The sequence below is a fragment of the Manihot esculenta genome, chromosome 8 (assembly GCF_001659605.2).
Source record: "Manihot esculenta cultivar AM560-2 chromosome 8, M.esculenta_v8, whole genome shotgun sequence".
NCBI classification, from domain to species: Eukaryota; Viridiplantae; Streptophyta; class Magnoliopsida; order Malpighiales; family Euphorbiaceae; genus Manihot; species Manihot esculenta.
The window spans coordinates 30,341,956-30,367,235 of record NC_035168.2 but is presented as its reverse complement, the minus strand read 5'-3'; the positions used below and the strand labels follow the sequence as shown (position 1 = coordinate 30,367,235).

The 25,280-nt window shown below is 46.1% G+C and overlaps 1 protein-coding gene across 1 annotated transcript; it reads left to right on the top strand.

Moving 5' to 3' along the window:
* Nucleotides 1–18,887: 18,887 nt before the first annotated feature.
* LOC110621523 (swi5-dependent recombination DNA repair protein 1 homolog) lies at nucleotides 18,888–19,478 on the top strand. Its single transcript, XM_021765800.1, has one exon. It carries the CDS (start codon nucleotides 18,888–18,890, stop codon nucleotides 19,476–19,478), a length of 591 nt encoding a protein of 196 aa, XP_021621492.1.
* The last annotated feature ends 5,802 nt before the right edge of the window (nucleotides 19,479–25,280 follow it).

The window sequence follows — 25,280 nt, the reverse complement described above, 5'->3', positions numbered from 1 at the left end:
CACCTTCGGCAGCCGAAAGCTGCCTTCACAAGAGGGGTTCGGCGGCCGAAACTCCCTTCGGCTGCCGAACCTGGTTTCTGCCAAACGGCAGAAACTTGGTTCAAATGAACCTCCTGCCTCCCAAAACCATAGATCATGCATATTTCTCAACCAAAACACACATACAAGTTCCTAGGGGTCTCAAACATGCATATACCCCATCTACAACACTTCATTCACACACAATCAAGCTACATTGTTCATAAAGTCATCAAAAACCCATAGGTTCAACATAAACCCTAACATGCATTCTACCCATAGATCTTACTTAAAACTCGTTTAAAACATAAAAAGGGTTCAAGATCGACCCTTACCTCTTGAAGAAACGAGAGGAAAGCGATCCTAGCTTGGAGATGGAGAGATTAAGCTCTTTGAACCTCCAAGCACTCAAAACTTGCTCAAAGCTCACAAATCTTCAAAACAAAGTTATAAACTTGTTAAAACTATGAAAGATCTAGAGGAAACACTCAAGATCGAGGGAGGAACGGTGGAGACTCACCTTGGCCGACAATGGGAGAGAAAAAGCTCGCCCGTGCGGACCAAGGGGACCCTTTTATAGTGGCTGGCCAGGCCACGTTCGGGGGCCGAATGTGCCTCCGCATTCATGCAAATGTTCGGCGGCCGAACATGAGGTTCGGCGGCCGAACCTGCACTTCCCTCACTTAGACTTTCGGGGGCCTAACGTGCCTCCCAAAGTCCATGCATGTTCGGCGGCCGAAAGTGAGTTTCGGCGGCCGAACCTGGGTTTTTCCTTAAAGAATTTTCATGCAAAAACTTATTTAAGATCATACTTAAAACATTAAAATACATGAAAACATTTTATAAAAACATGCTTTTACCCCTTCTAGAGGTTTCCGACACCCAAATTCCACCGGACGGTAGGAATTCCGATACCGGAGTCTAGCCGGGTATTACATTCTCCCCCCCTTAAGAACATTCGTCCCCGAATGTTCCTCAACTAGTACATGCATAGCGAAACAAACATAACATACACACATATAGCACATGGAACACATCTCAACTAACCTTAGAAGAGGTGGGGGTACTGCTGGAGCATGGACTCCCGGGTCTCCCAAGTGCATTCTTCCAAATTGTGGTGGTTCCAAAGGACTTTCACCATCGGGATTTCCTTGTTCCTCAACTTTCTGATCTGAGTGTCAAGAATCCGCACTGGCTGTTCAACATAAGTGAGATCCTCTTGGATCTCCACATCAGGCTCGCTAAGAACCTTGCCCGGATCTGACACGAACTTCCTCAACATGGAAACATGGAAAACCGGATGGATTCTTTCCATAGAAGCAGGCAAGTCCAGCTTGTATGATACATTCCCAATCCTTTGCAGGACTTCAAAGGGTCCAATGTACCGCGGAGCTAGCTTACCCTTCTTACCAAATCGAACCACCCCTTTCATCGGAGACACCTTGAGCAATACTAGATCCCCCTCCTGAAACTCTACCTGTTTCCTGCGGATGTCTGCATAACTTTTCTGCCTGCTGGTGGCAGTCTCTATCCTTTCTCTGATAATGGGCACCACCCTGCTGGTGATCTCAACAAGCTCAGGCCCTGCTAAGGACCTCTCTCCTACCTCTTCCCAACAAACGGGTGACCTGCACTTCCTCCCATATAAAGCTTCATAGGGAGCCATCCCTATGCTAGCATGATAGCTGTTATTGTAGGCAAACTCCACCAAAGGTAGATGTTGCTTCCAAGAACCGCCAAAATCTAGCACACACATTCTGAGCATATCTTCTATGGTCTGGATGGTCCTCTCTGACTGTCCATCAGTCTGGGGGTGGAAGGCAGTACTGAAATCTAACCTGGTACCCATAGCACTCTGCAGACTCCGCCAAAACCTGGAGGTGAACTGGGGCCCTCTATCTGACACTATAGATACCGGGACCCTATGTAGTCTGACGACTTCATCCACATAAACCTGCGCTAACTTATCCACAGAGTAGTTGCTCCTAACTGGAATGAAGTGAGCAGATTTGGTGAGTCTGTCCACAATCACCCATATGGAGTCTAGTCTGTTGGATGTTGCCGGTAACCCCACTACAAAGTCCATAGCTATGTTCTCCCATTTCCATTCTGGAATAGGTAGCGGGTTAAGCATTCCAGCCGGCTTCTGATGTTCCAGCTTCACCCTCTGACATATTTCGCAGGCTGACACGAATTGTGCCACTTCCCTCTTCATAGCTGGCCACCAATACACCCTCTTCAGATCTTGATACATCTTGGTGGCTCCAGGGTGAATGCTGTATCTTGCATTATGAGCCTCTCTCATAATGTCTCCTTTAAGCCCGATGTCATCTGGTACACATAGTCTGTTCCCATAGCGGAGGATCCCCTTATCATCAAATCTGAACTCACTATCTTTGCCTGACTGAACAGTCCTGGCAATCTTCACTAACTCTGGGTCCTCGTGCTGTTTCTGAGCCACCTGCTCCAGAAACACGGGGGTTACTTTCATCTGTGCAATCAAAGCACCTGTACCAGACAACTCCATCTGTAGACCCTCCTCAATGAGCTTATAAAATTCTTTCACCACCGGTCTCCTCTCTGCCGTGATGTGGGATAGACTGCCAAGTGATTTCCGGCTTAAGGCATCAGCTACTACATTAGCCTTACCCGGATGGTACTGTATCTTACAATCATAGTCACTGAGCAGTTCTACCCATCTCCTCTGCCTCAAGTTCAAATCTCTCTGACTCAAGATGTGCTGCAGGCTCTTATGATCTGTGAAGATCTCACATTTTACCCCATAGAGGTAATGCCTCCACATCTTGAGGGCAAAGATAACTGCTGCCATCTCCAGATCGTGTGTGGGGTAATTCATCTCATGCCTCTTTAGCTGTCTAGAAGCATAAGCGATCACCCTACCATTCTGCATCAACACACAACCCAAGCCTACTCTGGATGCATCACAGAATACTGTGAAGTCCTCATTGCTGGTTGGCAGAGCTAACACTGGTGCTGAAGTCAACCTCTTCTTGAGCTCCTCAAAGCTTTCTTCACATCGATCGGTCCAATCGAACCTCTGATTCTTTCTGGTCAATCTGGTTAAAGGAGCTGCAATCTTGGAGAAGTCCTGTACGAACCTCCTGTAATAACCAGCCAAACCCAAGAAACTTCTGATCTCTGTCACTGAGGTGGGTCTGGGCCAGTTAGTCACAGCCTCTACTTTCTTGGGGTCTACCTCTATTCCATTCTCTGACACTATATGCCCCAAGAATGATATGCTCCTTAACCAGAACTCACACTTGGAGAACTTGGCATATAAGCCATGTTCCCTCAAGGTCTGCAAAACTATCCTCAGATGATGGGCATGCTCCTCTGCATTCCTGGAATACACTAGGATATCATCTATGAAGACAATAACGAAGTGATCCAGGTATGGTCTGAATATTCTGTTCATGAGGTCCATGAATGCTGCAGGGGCGTTGGTTAACCCAAACGGCATTACAAGGAACTCATAGTGCCCATATCTGGTCCTGAAGGCCGTCTTTGGCACGTCCTCCTCTCTGATTCTCAACTGATGGTACCCGGATCTCAGATCTATTTTGGAGAAACAACCCGCTCCTGCTAGCTGGTCGAATAGATCGTCGATCCTTGGCAATGGGTACTTATTCTTGATGGTGACTTTGTTCAACTGCCTGTAGTCGATACAAAGCCTGAGGGATCCATCCTTTTTCTTCACAAAGAGTACTGGAGCACCCCAAGGTGAGGTACTCGGTCGGATGAAACCCTTGTCTACCAGTTCCTGCAACTGTTCTTTTAACTCTTTCATCTCGGCTGGTGCCATCCTGTAGGGAGGGATAGAGATCGGTCTGGTACCAGGCATTAACTCAATTTCGAACTCTATCTCCCTAGCAGGTGGTAACCCTGGCAGCTCGTCTGGGAAAACGTCTAAGAACTCACTCACCACAGGCACTGAGGCGGGCTCTCTAACATGACTATCCAACTCCCTCACATGAGCTAGAAACCCCTGACATCCCCTCCTAAGCAACCTACGAGCCTGAAGAGCTGAAATTAGACCTCTAGGTGTACCCCTATTGTCTCCTCTGAAGACGACCTCTGACCCATCCTGACATCTGAACTTAACTACTTTGTCCCTGCAGTCCAAGGTAGCACCATGGGTAGATAGCCAATCCATCCCTAGAATGACGTCAAAGTCTGTCAAATCTAGAACCACAAGGTCGGCGGACAAGCATCTTCCCTCTATAAAAACTGGACTACACTGGCAGACTGACTCTGCAACTGACGGGTCACACTTGGGTCCACTGACCCATAGGGGACACTCTAACTCAGAGACCATCAATCCTAACCTCTGAACGGCTCTCGGTGCAATAAAAGAGTGAGATGCACCCGGGTCCATTAATGCATACACATCAGAACACCCTATGATGAGTTTACCTGACACCACGGTGTTGGATGTGTTAGCCTCCTGCTGCGTCATGGTGAAGATCCTGGCTGGAGCTGACGGACCCTCACCTCTGAACCCTGCTGAAGAAGAGGCTGACCCTCTCCCTCTGCCTCTGCCACTGGCCTGTGTAGCAGCTGGAGCTACTGGCTGTGCCACACTTCCTGAAGCTGTCTGCTGTGTCTGTGCCATAGGAACTGCTTTAGGACATTGCCATGACATATGCCCCTCTTGCCCACATCTGTAGCAGGTCGTCGTCCCATACCGGCATAAACCCCTGTGTGGCCTACCACACTTCGCACAAGCTGCATTATCTGCCCCAGAACTAGAACCACTGCCAAACCCCAGACTAGACTTGACCTTGTTCCAGAACTTATTCTTCTTACCCTTGGGCTTACCCCATCTCTTACTGCCTGAAGCTGCTGCACTCAAGGTAGAGGGATCTAACCTTCCCCCTCCCGGAGTTTTAGAACCAGAAGCTTGTGCCACTGTCTGTTTGACTGTCCCCTGAACGATAGCACTAGCCTCCATTCTCCTAGCCATGTCTACTATGGCGTGAAAACTCTCTCTATCTGCTGACTGTACCAAGGAGGAATACCTGGGATGGAGCTTCATGATATACCTCCTCGACTTCTTCTGGTCTGTGCTAAGGTCTTGCCCAGCAAAAGGCAGCAACTCCATAAACCTGTCAGTATACTCGTCTACACTCATGTCATCGGTTTGCCTCAACTGCTCGAATTCTATCATCTTCAATTCCCTTGAACTATCAGGGAAAGCCCATCCTGCAAATTCATTAGCGAACTCCTCCCATGATAGGCTATCCACCCTCGGCTTCACATAGTTTTTGAACCACTCACGGGCCTTTTTGCATTTCAAGGTGAAACCAGCCATCTGAATGGCTCTACTATCATCAGCTCCGATCTCCTCTGTGATCATCTTGACCTTCTCCAAATATACGAACGGGTCATCGCCTGACTCAAACTGGGGAGCACCCAACTTCATGTAATCTGTCATTTTAGCCTTACTTCCCCCAGATGAGCTAGGCTGAGGTATCTGGGTATCTGGGACTGTAGGTGCTGGTGGTGGAGGAGGTACAGCATCCCCTGAGGTAGGGTTTGCTGGATTTGGATGATATGGTGGAGGTGGGTACATTGGGTACTGTGGATATGGAGGGTAGTATGGTGGGTATGGCATCTGTGTGGAGTAAGGGTTAAAACTAGGGTAATCCGATGTACCTCCCATCGAATACCCGGGATTTTGGGTGTAGGGCGGATAGTGAGGTGGCTGAACAAATCCCGAGGCCTGAGTGCCTCCTTGGGATTCTCCCATACCCTCTTCTGACATACTGACGCCCAAACTGCCATCCCTCCTTTGATCAACATCCATCTGATCCCCCATATCCTCTGACATACCTCCCTGCACTGTTCCTCTGACTGATCTGCTTCTTCCCAGATCTAAAGACCTTCTAGGGTCTCTCACTGCTCGGTCCCTGTTGGACCTACTTGACATTGCCCTAGGCAATGTTGAAGGACGGGCACCAATGCCCTCGTCCTGAGGTGGTATTCCAGTCAATCGTGCAGATCGACGGGTTCCTCTCATCCTGTTTTCTGAGAAACAGTAAACATCACATAAACATAAGCATTAAATGGTTCATGTCGGCAAGCATGAACCTCACAGCTACATTACACACATAGCATATCATCTTGGTATATCATACAATCATAGCAAGACAGGACTCTACATCCTATCCTAGTGGACATGATTTTTGCCTATTGTGCTTGACCTTCTATAACATCTATGAGCCCGACACTCTAGGTCCGACCATATGAACCTAGGGCTCTGATACCACTCTGTAACGCCCCGGAAATCCGGACCGCTACCGGCGCTAGGATTCAGGTCGGCTTAAGGCCGCCGGAACCCGTAGCAAGCCTACATACATCCTGTTCACCTGTTTAATCCCATACATGATCATCAAACATACATAAGAATTAAAAACTTTTCTTTTTCTTCATTCACCAAACTCAACCTGTGCATGCACTATATTCATCATATACATAAACATTAATCCCTCTGTGGGATTTCAACAAAGCCTCAAGGGCTATACATCATATGGTGAGTTGGTTTACATCAATATCAAAACACAAGATCATGTACATACCAAGGGATTAACATATACTATGGTCAAGCACAACTCTATCCTCAATAACATAATTACATTACATTCTTATCATTTGTCATGTCCACATACTCTAGCTATTACATACATATGACTTTTCTCTTCTTTTCTTCTCTATCACTCCCGTACCTGCAAACCTGGGGTTAGGGGAGAGGGGTGAGCTAAAAGCCCAGTGAGCAGAAACTAAAAACATTATATTAAAGTTCATGCTTTCATGAAATGCATCATATCACAGACAATCCACATCAAGGGTGAACCTGTCACCAATTAGTCCCAACATAGTCTCGTGCCAGGCCGTAGCATGGGGTCCTGGTCTTCCTGTCATATCATATATAAAGCCTCGTGCCAGGCCGTAGCATGGGGTCCTGGTCTTCCTGTCATATCATATATAAAGTCTCGTGCCAGGCCGTAGCATGGGGTCCTGGTCTTCCTGTCATATCATATATAAAGCCTCGTGCCAGGCCGTAGCATGGGGTCCTGGTCTTCCTGTCATATCATATATAAAGTCTCGTGCCAGGCCGTAGCATGGGGTCCTGGTCTTCCTGTCATAACATACATAAAGTCTCGTGGACTAATTGGATCATACAGCATTCACCCACAACCACAAAATAAAATGCAATGCGACATATTCGTGAACTAATGCAATCAGCCTATTACATGTCATCATGATGCATGAAACATGCTCAAAACATTTAATTGCTTGATTTAAAACATTAAGCTTGTTTCCACTCACCTCTGGTTAGCTCTGACCAGACACTGAAGCAGCTCACTCACTGCTGGGGTCCTCGGTTCCTCGGGTCCGAACCTACACAGGTGGACTCCAATGAGGGACCAAACATATATAAACACAACTCTAATACATCCCCCAAAAACCCCCTAAAACATCGTGAAAACATCACAGAAAATATGCATGAAACGGCTGAACAGGGCACCTTCGGCGGCACCTTCGGCGGCCGAAAGTCCTGGACAGAGACGAAACTCAGCTAGGTTCGGCGGCACCTTCGGCGGCCGAAAGTGCCAGACAGAGACGAAAGTCTCTTTTCGGGGGCACCTTCGGCAGCCGAAAGCTGCCTTCACAAGAGGGGTTCGGCGGCCGAAACTCCCTTCGGCTGCCGAACCTGGTTTCTGCCAAACGGCAGAAACTTGGTTCAAATGAACCTCCTGCCTCCCAAAACCATAGATCATGCATATTTCTCAACCAAAACACACATACAAGTTCCTAGGGGTCTCAAACATGCATATACCCCATCTACAACACTTCATTCACACACAATCAAGCTACATTGTTCATAAAGTCATCAAAAACCCATAGGTTCAACATAAACCCTAACATGCATTCTACCCATAGATCTTACTTAAAACTCGTTTAAAACATAAAAAGGGTTCAAGATCGACCCTTACCTCTTGAAGAAACGAGAGGAAAGCGATCCTAGCTTGGAGATGGAGAGATTAAGCTCTTTGAACCTCCAAGCACTCAAAACTTGCTCAAAGCTCACAAATCTTCAAAACAAAGTTATAAACTTGTTAAAACTATGAAAGATCTAGAGGAAACACTCAAGATCGAGGGAGGAACGGTGGAGACTCACCTTGGCCGACAATGGGAGAGAAAAAGCTCGCCCGTGCGGACCAAGGGGACCCTTTTATAGTGGCTGGCCAGGCCACGTTCGGGGGCCGAATGTGCCTCCGCATTCATGCAAATGTTCGGCGGCCGAACATGAGGTTCGGCGGCCGAACCTGCACTTCCCTCACTTAGACTTTCGGGGGCCTAACGTGCCTCCCAAAGTCCATGCATGTTCGGCGGCCGAAAGTGAGTTTCGGCGGCCGAACCTGGGTTTTTCCTTAAAGAATTTTCATGCAAAAACTTATTTAAGATCATACTTAAAACATTAAAATACATGAAAACATTTTATAAAAACATGCTTTTACCCCTTCTAGAGGTTTCCGACACCCAAATTCCACCGGACGGTAGGAATTCCGATACCGGAGTCTAGCCGGGTATTACACCTCGGTTCCTCGGGTCTGATCCTACACAGATGGACTCAAATGAGGGACCAAACATCCATGAACATGACTCTAAAATACTCCCCAAAAACCCCCTAAAACACCTTAAAACAATCACATAAATCAGGTAAAGGAAGGCTGAACATGGCACTTTCGGCGGCAGGTTCGGCGGCCGAAAGTCCCTCTAGAGCCGAAAGTCATGCACCTTCGGCGGCACTTTCGGCGGCCGAAGGTTCTCTCCAGAGACGAAACTCATGCATGTTTGGCGGCTGAAAGTCCCTTCCAGAGCCGAAAGTCTACTTTCGGGGGCAGGGTTCGGCAGCCAAAGGCTTGCCTCCACAGGCAGGTTCGGCGGCCGAAAGTTCCTTCGGCTACCGAACCTGAGTTCTTCCAAAGGGCAGAACTCAGCCTCTTTCGTGCACAAATGCCTCCCAATCCATTCCATCATGCATTTACCTAGTCTACAACATGCAAACTCAAGCCAACAAGCACATAGGGGTCTCAAACTAACTTAAACCCCAACCAAAACACATCAAACAACCCACATTGCTCATAAACATAACATAAACCCATAAACTCAACAATAACCTAAACATACATTTCTACCCCATAGATCTTCATAAAACTTGTTTAAAACATACAAGGAAGGTTTGATCTAAGCTTACCTCTTGAAGATCGAGAGGAAAGACGATCCTAGCTTGGAGATGGGGAGAAATCAACTCTTTGGTCTCCAAGCTTCAAAACTTGCTCTTTTGCTCAAATATCTTCAAACCAAGTGAAAACTCATAAGAAAATCATGAAGATTCGAAGGAAGAAGCTCAAAATCGATGAGGGACGGCGGAGAACTCACCTGGGCCGAAAATGGGGAGAAAAGCTTACCCGTTCGGATATGGAGACCCCTTTATAGGTGGCTGGCCAGGCCACTTTCGGGGGCCTAACGTGCCTCCGCATGCATGCCATGTTCGGCGGCCGAACATAAGGTTCGGCGGCTAAACCTGGACTTCCCTCACTCATGCCTTTGGGGGCCTAAAGCACTCCCGAAATGCATGCATGTTCGGCTGCTGAACTTGAGGTTCGGCGGCCGAACCTGGGTCTTCCTTCAAGGTTATTTTCATACAAAACTCATTTCCTTTCTTGCTTAAAACCATAAAATACATTAAAACATTTTATGAAAACATGGTTTTACCCTTCTAAAGGTTTCCGACATCCGAGATTCCACCGGACGGTAGGAATTCTGATACTGGAGTCTAACCGGGTATTACATTCTTCCCCCCTTAAGAACATTCGTCCCCGAATGTTCACCAAACAACACATGCATAACATAAAACATAAACATAACATACAAAGCACATAAAACTCACCTTAGAAGAGATGAGGATATTGCTGGAGCATGGACTCCTGTGTCTCCCAGGTACACTCCTCGATGTTGTGGTGATTCCAAAGGACTTTCACCATCGGGATTTCCTTGTTTCTCAACTTTCTGATCTGGGTGTCTAGGATCCGTACTGGCTGCTCAACATAGGTGAGATCTTTTTGGATCTCCATATCAGGTTCACTAAGAACCTTGCCTGGATCTGACACGAATTTCCTCAACATAGAAACATGGAAAATCGGATGGATTCTCTCCATTGAAGCAGGTAAGTTCAACTTGTACGATACATTCCCAACCTTCTGCAAGATTTCAAAGGGTCCGATGTACCGTGGAGCTAGCTTACCTTTCTTCCCGAACCGAATCACCCCTTTCATTAGAGACACCTTGAGCAATACCAAATCCCCCTCCTAAAACTCTACTTGCCTTCTGCGGATATCTGCATAACTCTTCTGCCTGCTCACAGCAGTCTTAATCCTTTCTCTGATTATGGGTACCACTCTGCTGGTGATCTCTACTAGCTCAGGCCCTGCCAAGGCCCTTTCCCCAACTTCTTCCCAACAGACAGGCGACTTGCACTTCCTTCTATATAAAGCCTCATATGGAGCCATCCCTATGCTAGCATGATGGCTGTTATTGTAGGCAAACTCCACCAAAGGTAGATGCTGCCTCCAAGAACCTCCAAAATCTAGCACACACATTCTGAGCATATCCTCTATTGTCTGGATGGTCCTCTCTAATTGTCTGTCCGTCTGAGGATGGAAAGCAGTGCTAAAATCCAACCTGGTACCCATGGCGTTCTGCAGACTCCGCCAAAACCTAGAGGTGAACTGGGGCCCTCTATCAGACACTATTGAAATAGGAACCCCATGCAACCTGACAACCTCATCAACATACACCTGCGCCAACTTGTCCACAGAATAGCCACTCCTGACAGGGATGAAGTGAGCAGATTTGGTAAGTCTGTCCACAATCACCCATATGGAGTCCAATCTATTGGACGTTGCCGGTAACCCCACCACGAAGTCCATAGCAATATTCTCCCATTTCCACTCTGGAATCGGCAGTGGGTTAAACATTCCAGCCGGCTTCTGATGTTCCAGCTTCACCCTCTGACATATTTCGCAGGCTGACACAAACTGTGCCACTTCTCTCTTCATAGCTGGCCACCAATAAACTCTTTTCAAATCTTGATACATCTTGGTGGCTCCAGGGTGAACACTGTATCTGGCATTATAAGCCTCTCTCATAATGTCTCCCTTCAGACCCACGTCATCTGGTACACACAATCTATTCCTATAGCGGAGGATCCCCTTGTTGTCAAACCTGAACTCTTCATTCTTGCCTGACTGAACAGTCCAGGCAATCTTCACTAACTCTGGGTCCTCATGCTGTTTCTGAGCCACCTGCTCTAGAAACACGGGTGCCACTCTCATCTAGGCTATCAAAGCACCTGTACCAGACAACTCCAACTGCAAACCTTCATTGATGAGCTCGAAGAACTGCTTCACCACTGGCCTCCTCTCTGCTGAAATATGGGACAAACTGCCAAATGATTTCCGGCTTAAGGCGTCTGCCACAACATTCGCCTTACCCGAATGGTACTGAATCTTGCAATCGTAGTCACTAAGCAGTTCCACCCATCTTCTCTGCCTCAAATTCAGCTCTCTCTGACTCAGGATGTACCGCAGGCTCTTATGATCTGTGAAGATCTCACATTTTACCCCATAAAGGTAGTGCCTCCACATCTTGAGTGCAAAGATTACAGCTGCCATCTCTAGGTCATGTGTAGGGTAATTTAACTCATGCTTCTTCAGCTGCCTAGAAGCATAAGCAATCACCCTTCCATTCTGCATTAACACACAACCTAATCCCACACGGGATGCATCGCAATAGATCGTGAAGTCCTCATTACTGGTCGGCAGAGCTAACACTGGTGCTGAAGTCAACCTCTTCTTTAGCTCCTTAAAGCTCTCCTCACACTGGTCGGTCCACACAAACCTCTGGTTCTTCTTAGTCAGTCTAGTCATAGGAGCTGCAATTTTTGAGAAGTCCTGTACGAACCTCCTGTAGTAACCTGCCAAACCCAAGAAGCTCTTGATCTCTGTCACTGTAGTGGGTCTAGGCCAGTTAGCTACAGCTTCCACTTTCTTGGGGTCTACCTCGATTCCATTTTCTGACACAATGTGCCCCAAGAATGAAATGCTCCTCAACCAGAACTCACACTTGGAGAACTTGGCATACAAGCCGTGTTCCCTCAAGGTCTGTAGAACTAACCTCAGATGATGGGCATACTCTTCTGCATTCCTGGAATACAATAAGATATCATCTATGAAGACAATAACAAAGTGATCCAAATACTGGCTAAACACTCTGTTCATGAGATCCATGAATGCTGCAGGGGCATTAGTTAACCCGAATGGCATTACAAGGAACTCATAGTGCCCATATCTAGTTCTGAATGCTGTCTTCGGCACATCCTCTTCTCTTATCCTCAGCTGATGGTACCCAGATCTCAAATCTATTTTGGAGAAACAACCTGCTCTTGCTAGCTGGTCGAATAGATCGTCGATCCTTGGCAAAGGGTACTTATTTTTGGTAGTGACTTTGTTCAACTGCCTGTAGTCGATACAAAGTCTGAGGGATCCATCTTTCTTTTTCACAAATAGCACTGGAGCACCCCAAGGTGAGGTACTCGGTCGGATGAAGCCCTTATCTACCAGCTCTTGCAACTGCTCTTTAAGCTCCTTCAATTCTGCTGGTGCCATCCTGTAGGGAGGGATAGAGATCGGTCTGGTTCCAGGCATCAACTCAATTTTGAACTCTATCTCCCTAGCAGGTGGTAAACCTGGCAGCTCGTCTGGGAAAACATCTAAAAACTCTCTGACCACTGGCACTGCGGTGGGCTCTCTAACATGACTATCCAGCACTCTCACATGAGCTAGAAAACCCTGACAACCCCTCCTGAGCAGCCTACGAGCCTGTAGGGCTGATATCAAACCTCTAGGTGTACCCCTCCTGTCTCCTCTGAAGACAACCTCTGACCCATCCTGACATCTGAACCTGACTACCTTGTCTCTGCAATCCAAGGTAGCACCATGGGTAGATAGTCAATCCATCCCTAGAATGACATCAAAATCTATCAAATTTAGAACCACAAGGTCGGCAGAAAGGCATCTTCCCTCCACAAAAATTGGACTACACTGGCAGACTGACTCTGCCACTGACGGGTTACACTTGGGTCCACTGACCCATAGGGGACACTCTAACCTAGAGACCATCAATCCCAACCTCTCGACGGCTCTCGGAGCAATAAAAGAATGCGATGCACCAGGGTCCATTAAGGTATAAACATCAGAACAACCAATGATGAGATTACCTGACACCACGGTGTTTGATGCATTTGCCTCCTGCTGAGTCATAGTGAAGATCCGTGCTGGAGCTGATGGACCTTCACCCCTGAAACCCGCTGAAGAAGAGGCTGCCCCTCTCCCTCTGCCTCTGCCACTAGCCTGAGTCGCTGCTGGAGCTACTGGTTGAGCCACACTACCAGAGGCTGTCTGCTGAGACTGTGCCATAAAAGCTGCTCTAGGACACTCCCGAGCCATGTGTCCCTCCTGCCCACACCTGAAGCAGGCTGTCGTCCCAACCAGACATACACCATTGTGCGGCTTCCCACACTTCCTACATGCTGCATTATCTGCACCTGAGCTCGAGCCACTTCCTAATCCCAGACCTGACTTGATCTTGTTCCAGAACTTGTTCTTCTTTGACTTTTTGGTGGTACTGCTCCACCTCCTACTGCCTGAACTCAGAGAAGAAGGGTCTAACCTTCCCCCACCTGGGGTCTTGGAACCAGAAGGTTGTGCCACTGACTGCTTGACTTTCCCTTCGATGATTGCACTAGCCTCCATTCTCCGGGCCATATCCACTATGGCATGGAAACTCTCCCTCTCTGCTGACTGGATCAAGGAGGAATACCTGGAATGGAGCCTCATGATATACCTTCTTGATTTCTTCTAATCTGTGTCCAGATTTTTCCCGGCAAACGGCAACAGCTCCAAAAACCTGTCTGTGTACTCATCCACACTCATCTCATCTGTCTGCCTCAACTGCTCAAATTCAATCATCTTCAACTCCCTTGAACTGTCAGGGAAAGCCCATCCTGCAAACTCATTTGCAAACTCCTCCCATGATAGGCTGTCCACCCTCGAGCTCACATAATTTTTAAACCACTCACGGGCCTTCTTGCATTTTAGTGTGAACCCAGCCATCTGAATGGCTCTACTGTCATCAGCTCCTATCTCATCTGTAATCGTTTTGACCCTCTCAAGATACACAAACGGGTCATCACCGGTTTCATACTGGAGAGCACCCAGCTTCATGTAGTCGGTCATCTTGACCTTGCTCCCTCCAGATGAGCTAGGTTTAGGTACTTAGGTTTCTGGGACAGTAGGTGCTGGTGGTGGTGGAGGAGGTGCAACTTCCCCTGGGCTAGGGTTTGCTGTACCTGGGTAGAAAGATGGGGGTGGGTACATAGGGTACTGTGGGTATTGTTGGTAGAAAGGTGGGTATGGCATGTGTGAGTGGTAAGGGCTAAAGCTGGGGTAATCCGATGTACCTCCCATCGAATACCTAGGATTCTGAGAAAAGGGTGGGTACTGGGGTGGCTGAACAAATCCCGAGGCCTGGGTGCCTCCTTGGGACTCTCCCATGCCCTCTTCCGACATACTCACTCCAAGACTGCCATCCCTCCTCTGATCCACATCCATATCATCCCCCACATCTTCTGACAATCTTCCTTGTACTGTTCCTCTTCTGCTCACATCAAAAGACCTTCTAGGGTCCCTTGATGCTCTCTCCCTGCTTGACCTGCAGGACATTGCCCTAGGCAATGCTGGAGGACAGGCATCCGTGCCCTCGTCTTGGGGTGGTACTCCAGTCAATCGTGCAGATCGACGAGTTTCTCTCATTTGCTTACTGAAAAACAACACCCATCACATAAACATTAGCATCAAATGGTTCATGTGCAAACACATGAACCCGCATCACATACATCACATACATAGCATATCATCAATGCACATGCATATAATCATGGCATTTCACATCTTCATTCAAGACAGGACTCTACATCCTATCCTAGTGGACATGATTTTCCTATTGTACTTGACCTTCTAGAACATCTATGAGCCCAACACTCTAGGTCCGATCATATGAACCTAGGGCTCTGATACCAATCTATAACGACCCGAAAACCGGACCTCTACCGGCGCTAGGATCCAGATCGGCTTAAGGCCGCCGGGACCCGTAGCAAGCCAAACATTCATCCTGTATACCTGTTTAATCCCATACATGATCAACACATACATAAAAATTTAAAACTTTCTCATTTATTCATTCATTCGTTCATTCATTCATTCCTTCACCAAGCTTAACCTGTGCATGCATAAATCATAACATAAAACCTCTCACTGGAGTCCTCATCAAATACTCCAATGGGGTATCATAACATACATTAAGCTTGGTTTACATAATCATCATTAAACATTTAAGATCATGTACCGAAAAGGGATTAACAACATACTATGGTCAAGGACAACTCTAAACTTCCATAAGCATCAATACATTACATTTCTATACTATACTTTTACATTACATCATAATCATGTCCACATCTATCCATTACATAAAACATGACTCTACTCCTGCTGACCTCCTGGTCTACCCTGTACCTACAAACCTGGGGGATTAAGGGAGTGGGGTGAGCTACTAGAGCCCAGTGAGCAGAATAATAAAACATTATATTTAAAACATATGATATCATTGAATGCATCACATCACAAACAAATCACATCAAGGATGAATTTGTCACCAATAGTCCTCTACATAGTCCAATCATGCCAGGGGCGTAGAATGGGCCTCACTGGTCTTTCTCTTAACATAACATAACATAGCATAACATTCCATAGTGCCAGGGGCGTAGAATGGGCCTCACTGGTCTTTCTCTTAACATAGTGCCAGGGGCGTAGAATGGGCCTCATTGGCTATCCATACCGTATCATCATCATACCATAACATACGAGGACTAAAGGATCATTCAACATCCATCCACATCATCATCAAGTTATGCAATGCAACATATTCGTGAATTCTAATGCAAACAACCTAGTATATCTCATGGCATACGTGATGCATGTATCATGCTCAAAATTTATTTATTTGCTTTGAAACGTAAAGAGTTATTCCACTCACCTCTGGCTGAAGCTCTAATGACTCTGAAGCAGCTATCTCACTGCTGGGGTCCTCGGTTCCTCGGGTCCGATCCTACACAGGTGGACTCAAATGAGGGACTAAACATCCATGAACATGACTCTAAAATACTCCCCAAAAGCCCCCTAAAACACCTTAAAACAATCACATAAATCAGGCAAAGGAAGGTTGAACAGGGCACTTTCGGCGGCAGGTTCGGCAGCCGAAAGTCCCTCCAGAGCCGAAAGTCATGCACCTCCGGCGGCACTTTCGGCGGCCGAAAGTTCTCTCCAGAGACGAAACTCATGCATGTTCGGCGGCACCTTCGGCGGCCAAAAGCCCCTTCCAGAGCCGAAAGTTCACTTTCGGGGGTAGGGTTCGGCAGCCAAAGGCTTGCCTCCACAGGCAGATTCGGCGGCCGAAAGTTCCTTCGGCTGCCAAACCTGAGTTCTTCCAAAGGGCAGAACTCAGCCTCTTTCATGCACAAATGCCTCCCAATCCATTCCATCATGCATTTACCTAGTCTACAACATGCAAACTCAAGCCAACAAGCACATAGGGGTCTCAAACTAACTTAAACCCCAACCAAAATACATCAAACAACCCACATTGCTCATAAACATAATATAAACCCATAAACTCAACAATAACCTAAACATGCATTTCTACCCCATAGATCTTCATAAAACTTGTTTAAAACATAGAAGGAAGGTTGGATCTAAGCTTACCTCTTGAAGATCGAGAGGAAAGACGATCCTAGCTTGGAGATGGGGAGAAATCAACTCTTTGGTCTCCAAGCTTCAAAACTTGCTCTTTTGCTCAAATATCTTCAAACCAAGTGAAAACTCATAAGAAAATCATGAAGATTCGAAGGAAGAAGCTCAAAATCGATGAGGGACGGCGGAGAACTCACCTTGGCCGAAAATGGGGAGAAAAGCTCACCCGTTCGGACATGGGGACCCCTTTATAGGTGGCTGGCCAGGCCACTTTCGGGGGCCTATCGTGCCTCCGCATGCATGCCATGTTCGGCGGCCGAACCTGGACTTTCCTCACTCATGCCTTCGGGGGCCTAAAGCACTCCCGAAATGCATGCATGTTCGGCAGCCGAACTTGAGGTTCGGCGGCCGAACCTGGGTCTTCCTCCAAGGTTATTTTCATACAAAACTCATTTCCTTTCTTGCTTAAAACCATAAAATACATTAAAACATTTTATGAAAATATGGTTTTACCCTTCTAGAGGTTTTCGACATCCGAGATTCCACCGAAAGGTAGGAATTCCGATACCGGAGTCTAGCCGGGTATTACATTGACTTCATGGGACCATTCCCACCTTCCTTTGGCAACACCTACATACTTCTGGCTGTGGACTATGAATCCAAGTGGATAGAGGCCAAAGCAACAAGGGCTGATGATGCAAAAGTGGTTGTTGACTTTGTGAAAACCCACATATTCTCCAGGTTCGGACTGCCCAAAGCCATAATCAGTGACCGAGGCACCCATTTCTGCAACAAGATAGTGGAAACTCTCCTTAAAAAGCACCATGTTGTCCATAGAACTTCTACTGCCTATCACCCTCAAACAAATGGGCTGGCCGAAGTCTCAAACAGGGAGATCAAGTCCATCCTTGAGAAAACAGTTTGCCCAAATCGCAAGGACTGGAGTGTGCGCCTCAATGATGTCTTATGGGCATATAGAATAGCCTATAAAACTGCAATTGGAATGTCTCCATATAGGCTGATTTTTGGGAAAGCTTGCCATCTGCCCATAGAACTTGAACACAAAGCCTATTGGGTTGTCAAAAGATGTAATCTTGATGAAAAAGAGGCTGGAACCCACAGAAAATTGCAACTTCAAGAGCTGGGGGAGATTCGGCATGATGCATATGAAGCTTCATGGGATTATAAAGCCAAGACCAAAGCCTTCCATGAAAAACACATCTCCAGAAAACACTTCCAGGTTGGTGATAAGGTTTTGCTTTTTGATTCAAGGTTCAAATTATTCCCTAGGAAGCTTCGGTCTAGGTAGATTGGGCCATTCTTGGTAGAACACATCTACCCACATGGAGCTATGGACATTTGCAGCTCACAAACCAGCAAAGTATTCAAGGTTAATGGGCACCGCTTGAAGCAATTCTATGAGGGATTTACTGTACACCTTGTGGAAGAGGTTTCCTTGGATCCCCCTTCCCCAACCTACTGAGCAAGACAAGGCTGTCCAGCCCAAGACAGAAAACAGGGCGCTACTGGGAGGCAGCCCAGATGAAAGGATTTACCCAAATCACTGGGGCAAATCGTCTAACTGTACCATAAGCACAAGTGATCGGGGCAGGTGATTTGCCCAAATCACCAGGCCAAATCGACAGCTCAGCCCATCAACAGCAAAGGGCGTGAACAGTACCAACCAAGCAATTGCAAAGAAGAGAGTGATTTGGCCAAGTGATTTGCCCAAATCACTGACCAAATCACCCTGTTACGAAGCCAGAGACTCAGCATTTAATGATCAGGGCAGTTCAACTACCCCAAATCACTTTAAATAGTTTTTTATTATTTCCTTTTCCCTCACACTATCTCTTTTCATTTCATCTTCTTCTTCTTCCCCAAGAAACTTCATTGCCGACGATATCAACAACCATGGTCAGAATCAAGATGATGGCCACCGGTGATCCCAGCATGTGGAGGAGACGAGGGACACCCAGACCTGTGCGCATTCCCACTGACAGTGATGAGGAGGCAATGGACAACCCTCCACCCGTCCCCACCACCACCGACACAGCACCGACCACTGGGACAGAGCCAAGGCGCTCCGACTCACCGGACATCCAAACCTATCACCGACGAAACAAGGCGAGGATGATTGAACCACCACCTTCTTCTCCAACAGTCGCAATGGACACCCAGGGAGGCGAAACGCCTCAAGAAGACACCACATCCACCAGTCATGGCCAGAAACGGCTAAGAACACCATCACCGCCACCACCACCACCACCACCGAGCCCGGAGCAACATCCAGAGACACCCATAGACACACATCCCGCAAGCTACGAAGAAGGCCATCTGCCCAATGATTTGCCCAAACCAGCCCACTCGGATCACATCACTCAAGCCTTGACTTTCAACAAGGCATCTGAACGAGCCCAGCTAGACAGAGTCTCTTCTCTGCCATACCATGCAAGTAAGTACATACACCATGGCACCCTTGAAGCACTGAGACTCCAAGACTAGGTACGTTCCCTTATCTCTGCTATTGGTTGGGACAAATTCTTCCTCCTTCACTTGCCATCCTTCACTGAACTCACACATGAGTTCTTCACCACATTTTACTTTGATAAACCAGCCATGCACAACCTACACACACCAGATACAATTGGTTTTAGGCTGACAGGATAGCGGTTTCGCCTGTCTTTACATGAGTTCAGTATGGCCATGGGCTGTGAATGCCCTGACTCTACCTGGGACTTCCCTGCTGAATTTAATCCCAGTTCTGCATATTTAGAATTGTGTGACAACCCCCCTGATTCTTATTCACCCACAAAATCCAAGGATCTATACCTCAAAAATCCAAGTTTAAAATATCTTCATAGGTTCTTGGCATACACACTTTCTGGAAGGAAGGATGCACCCAACATCCTGACCAGAACAGAGTTGTATATTTTATGGTGCATGCACACTCACCAGAAAATCCACCTGGGTTACTGGGTTGCTACCCAATTCTCCAGTACCATCCAGTACCACCGCCCCCTGATTCTGGGCCATTTGATCACTGCCATTGCAGTGAACCTAAAATTATTGCACCCAGAACACACTGACCTCACCCCCACCAACAAACCAACCCCTCTGGACCTTCTGATAGAGCATATTTTAGTCCATATTATCATGATCTTATTGAGGTTTATTTACACCTTTTCTACCTAATTTTGTGGTTTTAATCATGTTTTGCAGATATTAGGTGTAAAGAGACATTCTGGAGAAAATGCTCTTAAAACTGCCAAAAAGTAACAAATCTGGGAAAAACACCTTCAGAAGCACTTTCAGAAGCACTTTCAGAAGCCGAAATTCACCCACCTTCGGAAGCACTTTCGAAAGCCGAAAGTCTCGTCCAGAGCCGAAAGTCACCCACCTTCGGAGGCACCTTCGGTGGCCGAAAGTCTGCTCCAGAGCCGAAAGTCCAGCCTCCGAAACTAAGCTTAGGCGGCCGAAAGTCCCCCTGAACAGCCTCTTCCTTATTCAAGAAGCCAAATCTTGAAGATCACATGTTTCCCACTTCATGCCATGCACATTCAAAATTCAAAATAAGGCTCCACCTTCCTCTTTAGTGCATGAAGAAGACTTCTTGGACACACCTTGGGCAACAATTAAAAGACCAAAAAGCCCCTCCCTTGCCTTCACATGCACATATTGGACCAAGGGCATTTTTGGGCAACCTCCAAAAGATGCATGGACATCCAAGAAACCCTAGGCAGCCTCCCAAGACCTATTTAAAGGCCTTAAGAAGACAAGAAGTGGCAGACTTGAAGATTGGACATCACCTCCCATTCGACCAAGCACCTTCGGCCGCCGCTCCTTCTTCTCCTCCACCACCGGTTCTTCCTCCTTTGTTCTTTCCTTCTATTTTCTATTTTGGTTCAGCCATGAGTGGCTGAAACCCCTAATTCTAGTTGAAGTTTGGTTGAAACTAAGGTTGTTTAAAGGGTTGTGAGATCTGAACATAAAGTGTTTGCTTTTGGTTTGTTCAATATTCATGCAATTGTGTGCTTAAATCTAATATTGCTTTGTTGTTTTGATCAAATTGGCCACTTGATTCTTGATTGCAAAGTTAATTGATTGTTAGTTGGGATATTTTTTAGTCCGTAATTGCTGGAAATATTCTGACCTAAGAACACTTGGTGTAAAAATTAAGGAATTGTATGATCTAGCAACATCTCATGCGTTTGAGTAGCTAGGGTTGGATCTCTCTCATTCTTTATGCAATTGACAATTGTTTTGATGCCTAAGGCCCAAGGATGTTCCTTGGCAATTTATTAATTAGTAATTGATTAGTGGACGTTCCCTAATTGGTTTAATCATAAGGAGAGACATGGTGGTGAGAAGCGTTTTCCATCCCCATAACTAATCTGTTGAACCAATCAAGAAGAACATAAGTTTCAATGATCAACCTAAACAACCAAAGTGGATCCATATCTTCAACTAGACCTTTCTCATATTGATTTCCTTAATTTATTTCAATTGCTTGCTATTTTAATTGCTTTCAATAGTTGTTAGTCAAATCAATCTCAAAACCCCCTTTTACTTTATTGCACTTTACTTTGCTCTACTTGCTTTCAATTGTGCTTTCAGTTGATTCTGATTGATCTTTTTTGGGAAAAAATAGATAAGTACTCAATTCTCTATGGATTCGATCCTTTACCACTATCTGCAGTTGTAAGATTGTTGATAACCGTAGATGTTATTTTTGACCGGCTTCGACAACCGCGAGTCAAAAATTGGCGCCGTTGCCGGGGAATTGATTTAACTTGTTTATTTTTCTTTTATGACCAGATCTGAACACAGGGACACTCTACCCTTTGATCCAGAAATTGAACGCACCCTCAGAAGATTAGGAAAGCAAGCTGCCGAGCATTCTGCCCAACCTTCGGCCGCCGAAACCCATCAACCTTCGGCCGCCAAACCTTCCTTGCTCCAGCAACCGAATTTTGCACCAATGGCAGAACCAAATGCATAAGCTGCTGCCCCTAATGGACATGCTGTCCAGAACCAAATAATCCAAGAAAATCCAGCCATAAGACCACAAGTGCCAAGAGAAAGAACCATGAGAGAGTTAGCAACACCTGTAGGTGATCAAGCACCTCTTTGCATCACCTATCCACCTCTGACAGTTCCTTTGAATTGAAGACAGGTTTGATTCATCTTCTCCCTAAATTTAGAGGTTTGCAAAATGAGAATCCACACAAGCACTTGAAAGAGTTTAACATTGTTTGTTCATCTATGAGACCTCAAGGTATTTCTGAAGATCATGTTAAACTAAGAGCTTTTCCTTTTTCATTAGATGACTTTGCTAAAGATTGGTTATTTTATTTGCCACCTGGATCTATAACTTCTTGGGATGATATGGTCCAAACTTTTTTGAACAAATACTTCCCAACATCTAAGTCAATTGGCATAATAAGAGAAATCACTAGCATAAGACAGAAACCAACTGAAGATCTATATGATTATTAGGAAAGGTTTGAAAGACTATGTACAGAATGTCCACAACATGATATGTCAGACAGGTCTCTCATATAGTTCTTCTATGGAGGATTACTCTCATCAGAAAGAAAGTTCATAGGTGTAGCTTGTGGAGGATCCATTACAGACAAGACGCCAAGGGAGATGCGAGAGTTGATTTCTACACTTGCAGCCTCATCTAGGCAATATGGAGAAGAAAAGCAAATGCAAAGAGGAGTCCATTGTAACGATCCAAAAATCGGACCGCTACCGGCGCTAGGATCCAGATCGGCTTAAGGCCGCCGGGACCCGTAGCAAGCCAAACATTCCTCCTGTGAACCTGTTTAATCCCATACATGATCAACAACAGACATAAAAATTTTGAACTTTTCTTTCATTCATTCACCAAACTCAACCTATGCATGCACTATACATAATCATAATCATTAACCCACACTGGAGTCCTCAACAATGCTCCAATGGGGTAACATACATACATTAAGTTTGGTTTTCCATAATCTTCATTAAACATTAAGATCATGTACTAGAAAGGGATTAACACAATACTATGGTCAAGCACAACTCTAAACTTTCATAAGCATAATTACATAATAATTTCTATATCATACTTTTACATTACATCATATCCATGTCCACATCTAGCTATTACATAACATATGACTCTACTCCTGCTGACCTCCTGGTCTACCCTGTACCTGCAAACCTGGGGGTTAAGGGAGAGGGGTGAGCTATAAAGCCCAGTGAGCAGAATAATTAAACATTCAATTTAAATTTCATGCTTTCATGAGATGCAACACATCACAAACAATTCACATCAAGGATGAACTTGTCACCAATAGCCCACTACTCATTCCAATAGTGCCAGGGGCGTAGACTGGGCCTTACTGGTCTTTCTCTTACATTACATTCATAACATAACATTCCAATATGCCAGGGGCGTAGAATGGGCCTCACTGGTCTTTCTCTTGCCATAGTGCCAAGGGTGTAGAATGGGCCTCACTGGTCTTCCATACCGTATCACATCATATCATAACGTAGTGCCGCTAAAGGATCATCCAACATTCATCCACATCAACAACATATTATGCAATGCAACATATTCGTGAATTCTAATGCAAGCACCCTAGTATATCTCATGGCATTCATGATGCATGTATCATGCTCAGAATTTATTTATTTACTTTGAAACGAAATAAGATATTCCACTCACCTCTGGCTGAAGCTCTAACAGACTCAGAAGCAGCTGAACTCACTGCTGGGGTCCTCGGTTCCTTGGGTCCGAACCTACACAGGTGGACTCAAATGAGGGACCTAACATACATAAACATGACTCTAAAATACTCCTTGAAAACCCCCTAAAACACCTTAAAACAATCACATAAATCATGCAAAGGAGGGCTGAACAGGGCACTTTCGGCGGCAGGTTCAGCGGCCGAAAGGCCCTCCACAGCCGAAAGTCATGCACCTTCGGCGGCACTTTCGGCGGCCAAAGGTTCCCTCCAGAGACGAAACTCATGCATGTTCGGCGGCACCTTCGGCGGCCGAAACTCCCTTCCAGAGCCGAAAGTCCACTTTCAGGGGCAGGGTTCGGCAGCCGATACATGCTACCAAAGGCAGGTTCAGCGGCCGAAAGAGCCTTCGGCTGCCGAACCTGAGTTCTTCCCAAAGGGCAGAAACTCAGCTCAACATGCATAAACGCCTCCTAACTCATTCAATCATGCATTTTCCTATTCTACAACATGCATACTCAAGCATACAAGCTCCTAGGGGCTTCAAACTATCCTAAACACCATCTACAACACATCAAACATGCATATCCAACATACATTGTTCATAAACGCACAGTAAACCCATAAACTCCACATAAACCTACACATGCATTTCTACCCCAAGAACTTCATAAAACTTACTTAAAACATTAAAGGAACTATGGATCTACTCTTACCTCTTGAAGAATGAGAGGAGAGACGATCCAACTTGGAGATGGGAGAGATCTCAACTCTTTGGTCTCCAAGCTTCCAAAACTCGCTCTTTTGTTCAAATATCTTCAAATCAACATAAAGCTTGTTAAAACATGAAAGATCAAAGGAAAAACATCTAAAATGAACCATGGGAGAGCAAGAACTCACCGTGGCCGAAAATGGGGAGAAAACTCACCCGTTTCGGCCATGGAGCTCTTATATAGGGGCTGGTAGACCACCTTTCGGCAGCCTAAAGTGCCTCCAAAACTCATGCAAGTTCGGCGGCCGAACATGAGGTTCGGCGGCCGAACCTTTGAAACTTTCGGAAGCCTAACTTGCCCCCCTAAACCATCCCACGTTCGGCGGCCGAACTTGAGGTTCGGCGGCCGAACCTGGAAATGTCTCCTTGGTCTTTTTCATTTAAAACTCAATTTCCTTTTTGCTTAAAACCATAAGATACATTAAAACATTTTATAAAAACATGATTTTACCCTTCTAGAGGTTTCCGACATCCGAGATTCCACCGGACGGTAGGAATTCCGATACCGGAGTCTAGCCGGGTATTACATCCATGAGATAAGCTCGCCTACTATTTCCGAATTGACTGCTGTTATGAAAGATTTTGCTATAGGACTGGTTCAACAAATGCAAGCAGCCCAGCCACCTAGGCCATGTGGTATTTGTTCATATGTAGGACATTCAACTAATCAGTGTCCTACACTTCAAGAAGACCACCAGCAAGCAAATGCCATTGGAGGGTATAACAACCAGTCTAGACATGACCCATATTCCAACACATACAATCTAGGCTGGAGAGACCACCCCAATTTTAGCTATG

Bases quoted from the DNA above. Each gene is read 5' to 3' on its own strand.
- LOC110621523 (XM_021765800.1), top strand. From the start codon at position 18,888: ATGGTCAGAATCAAGATGATGGCCACCGGTGATCCCAGCATGTGGAGG.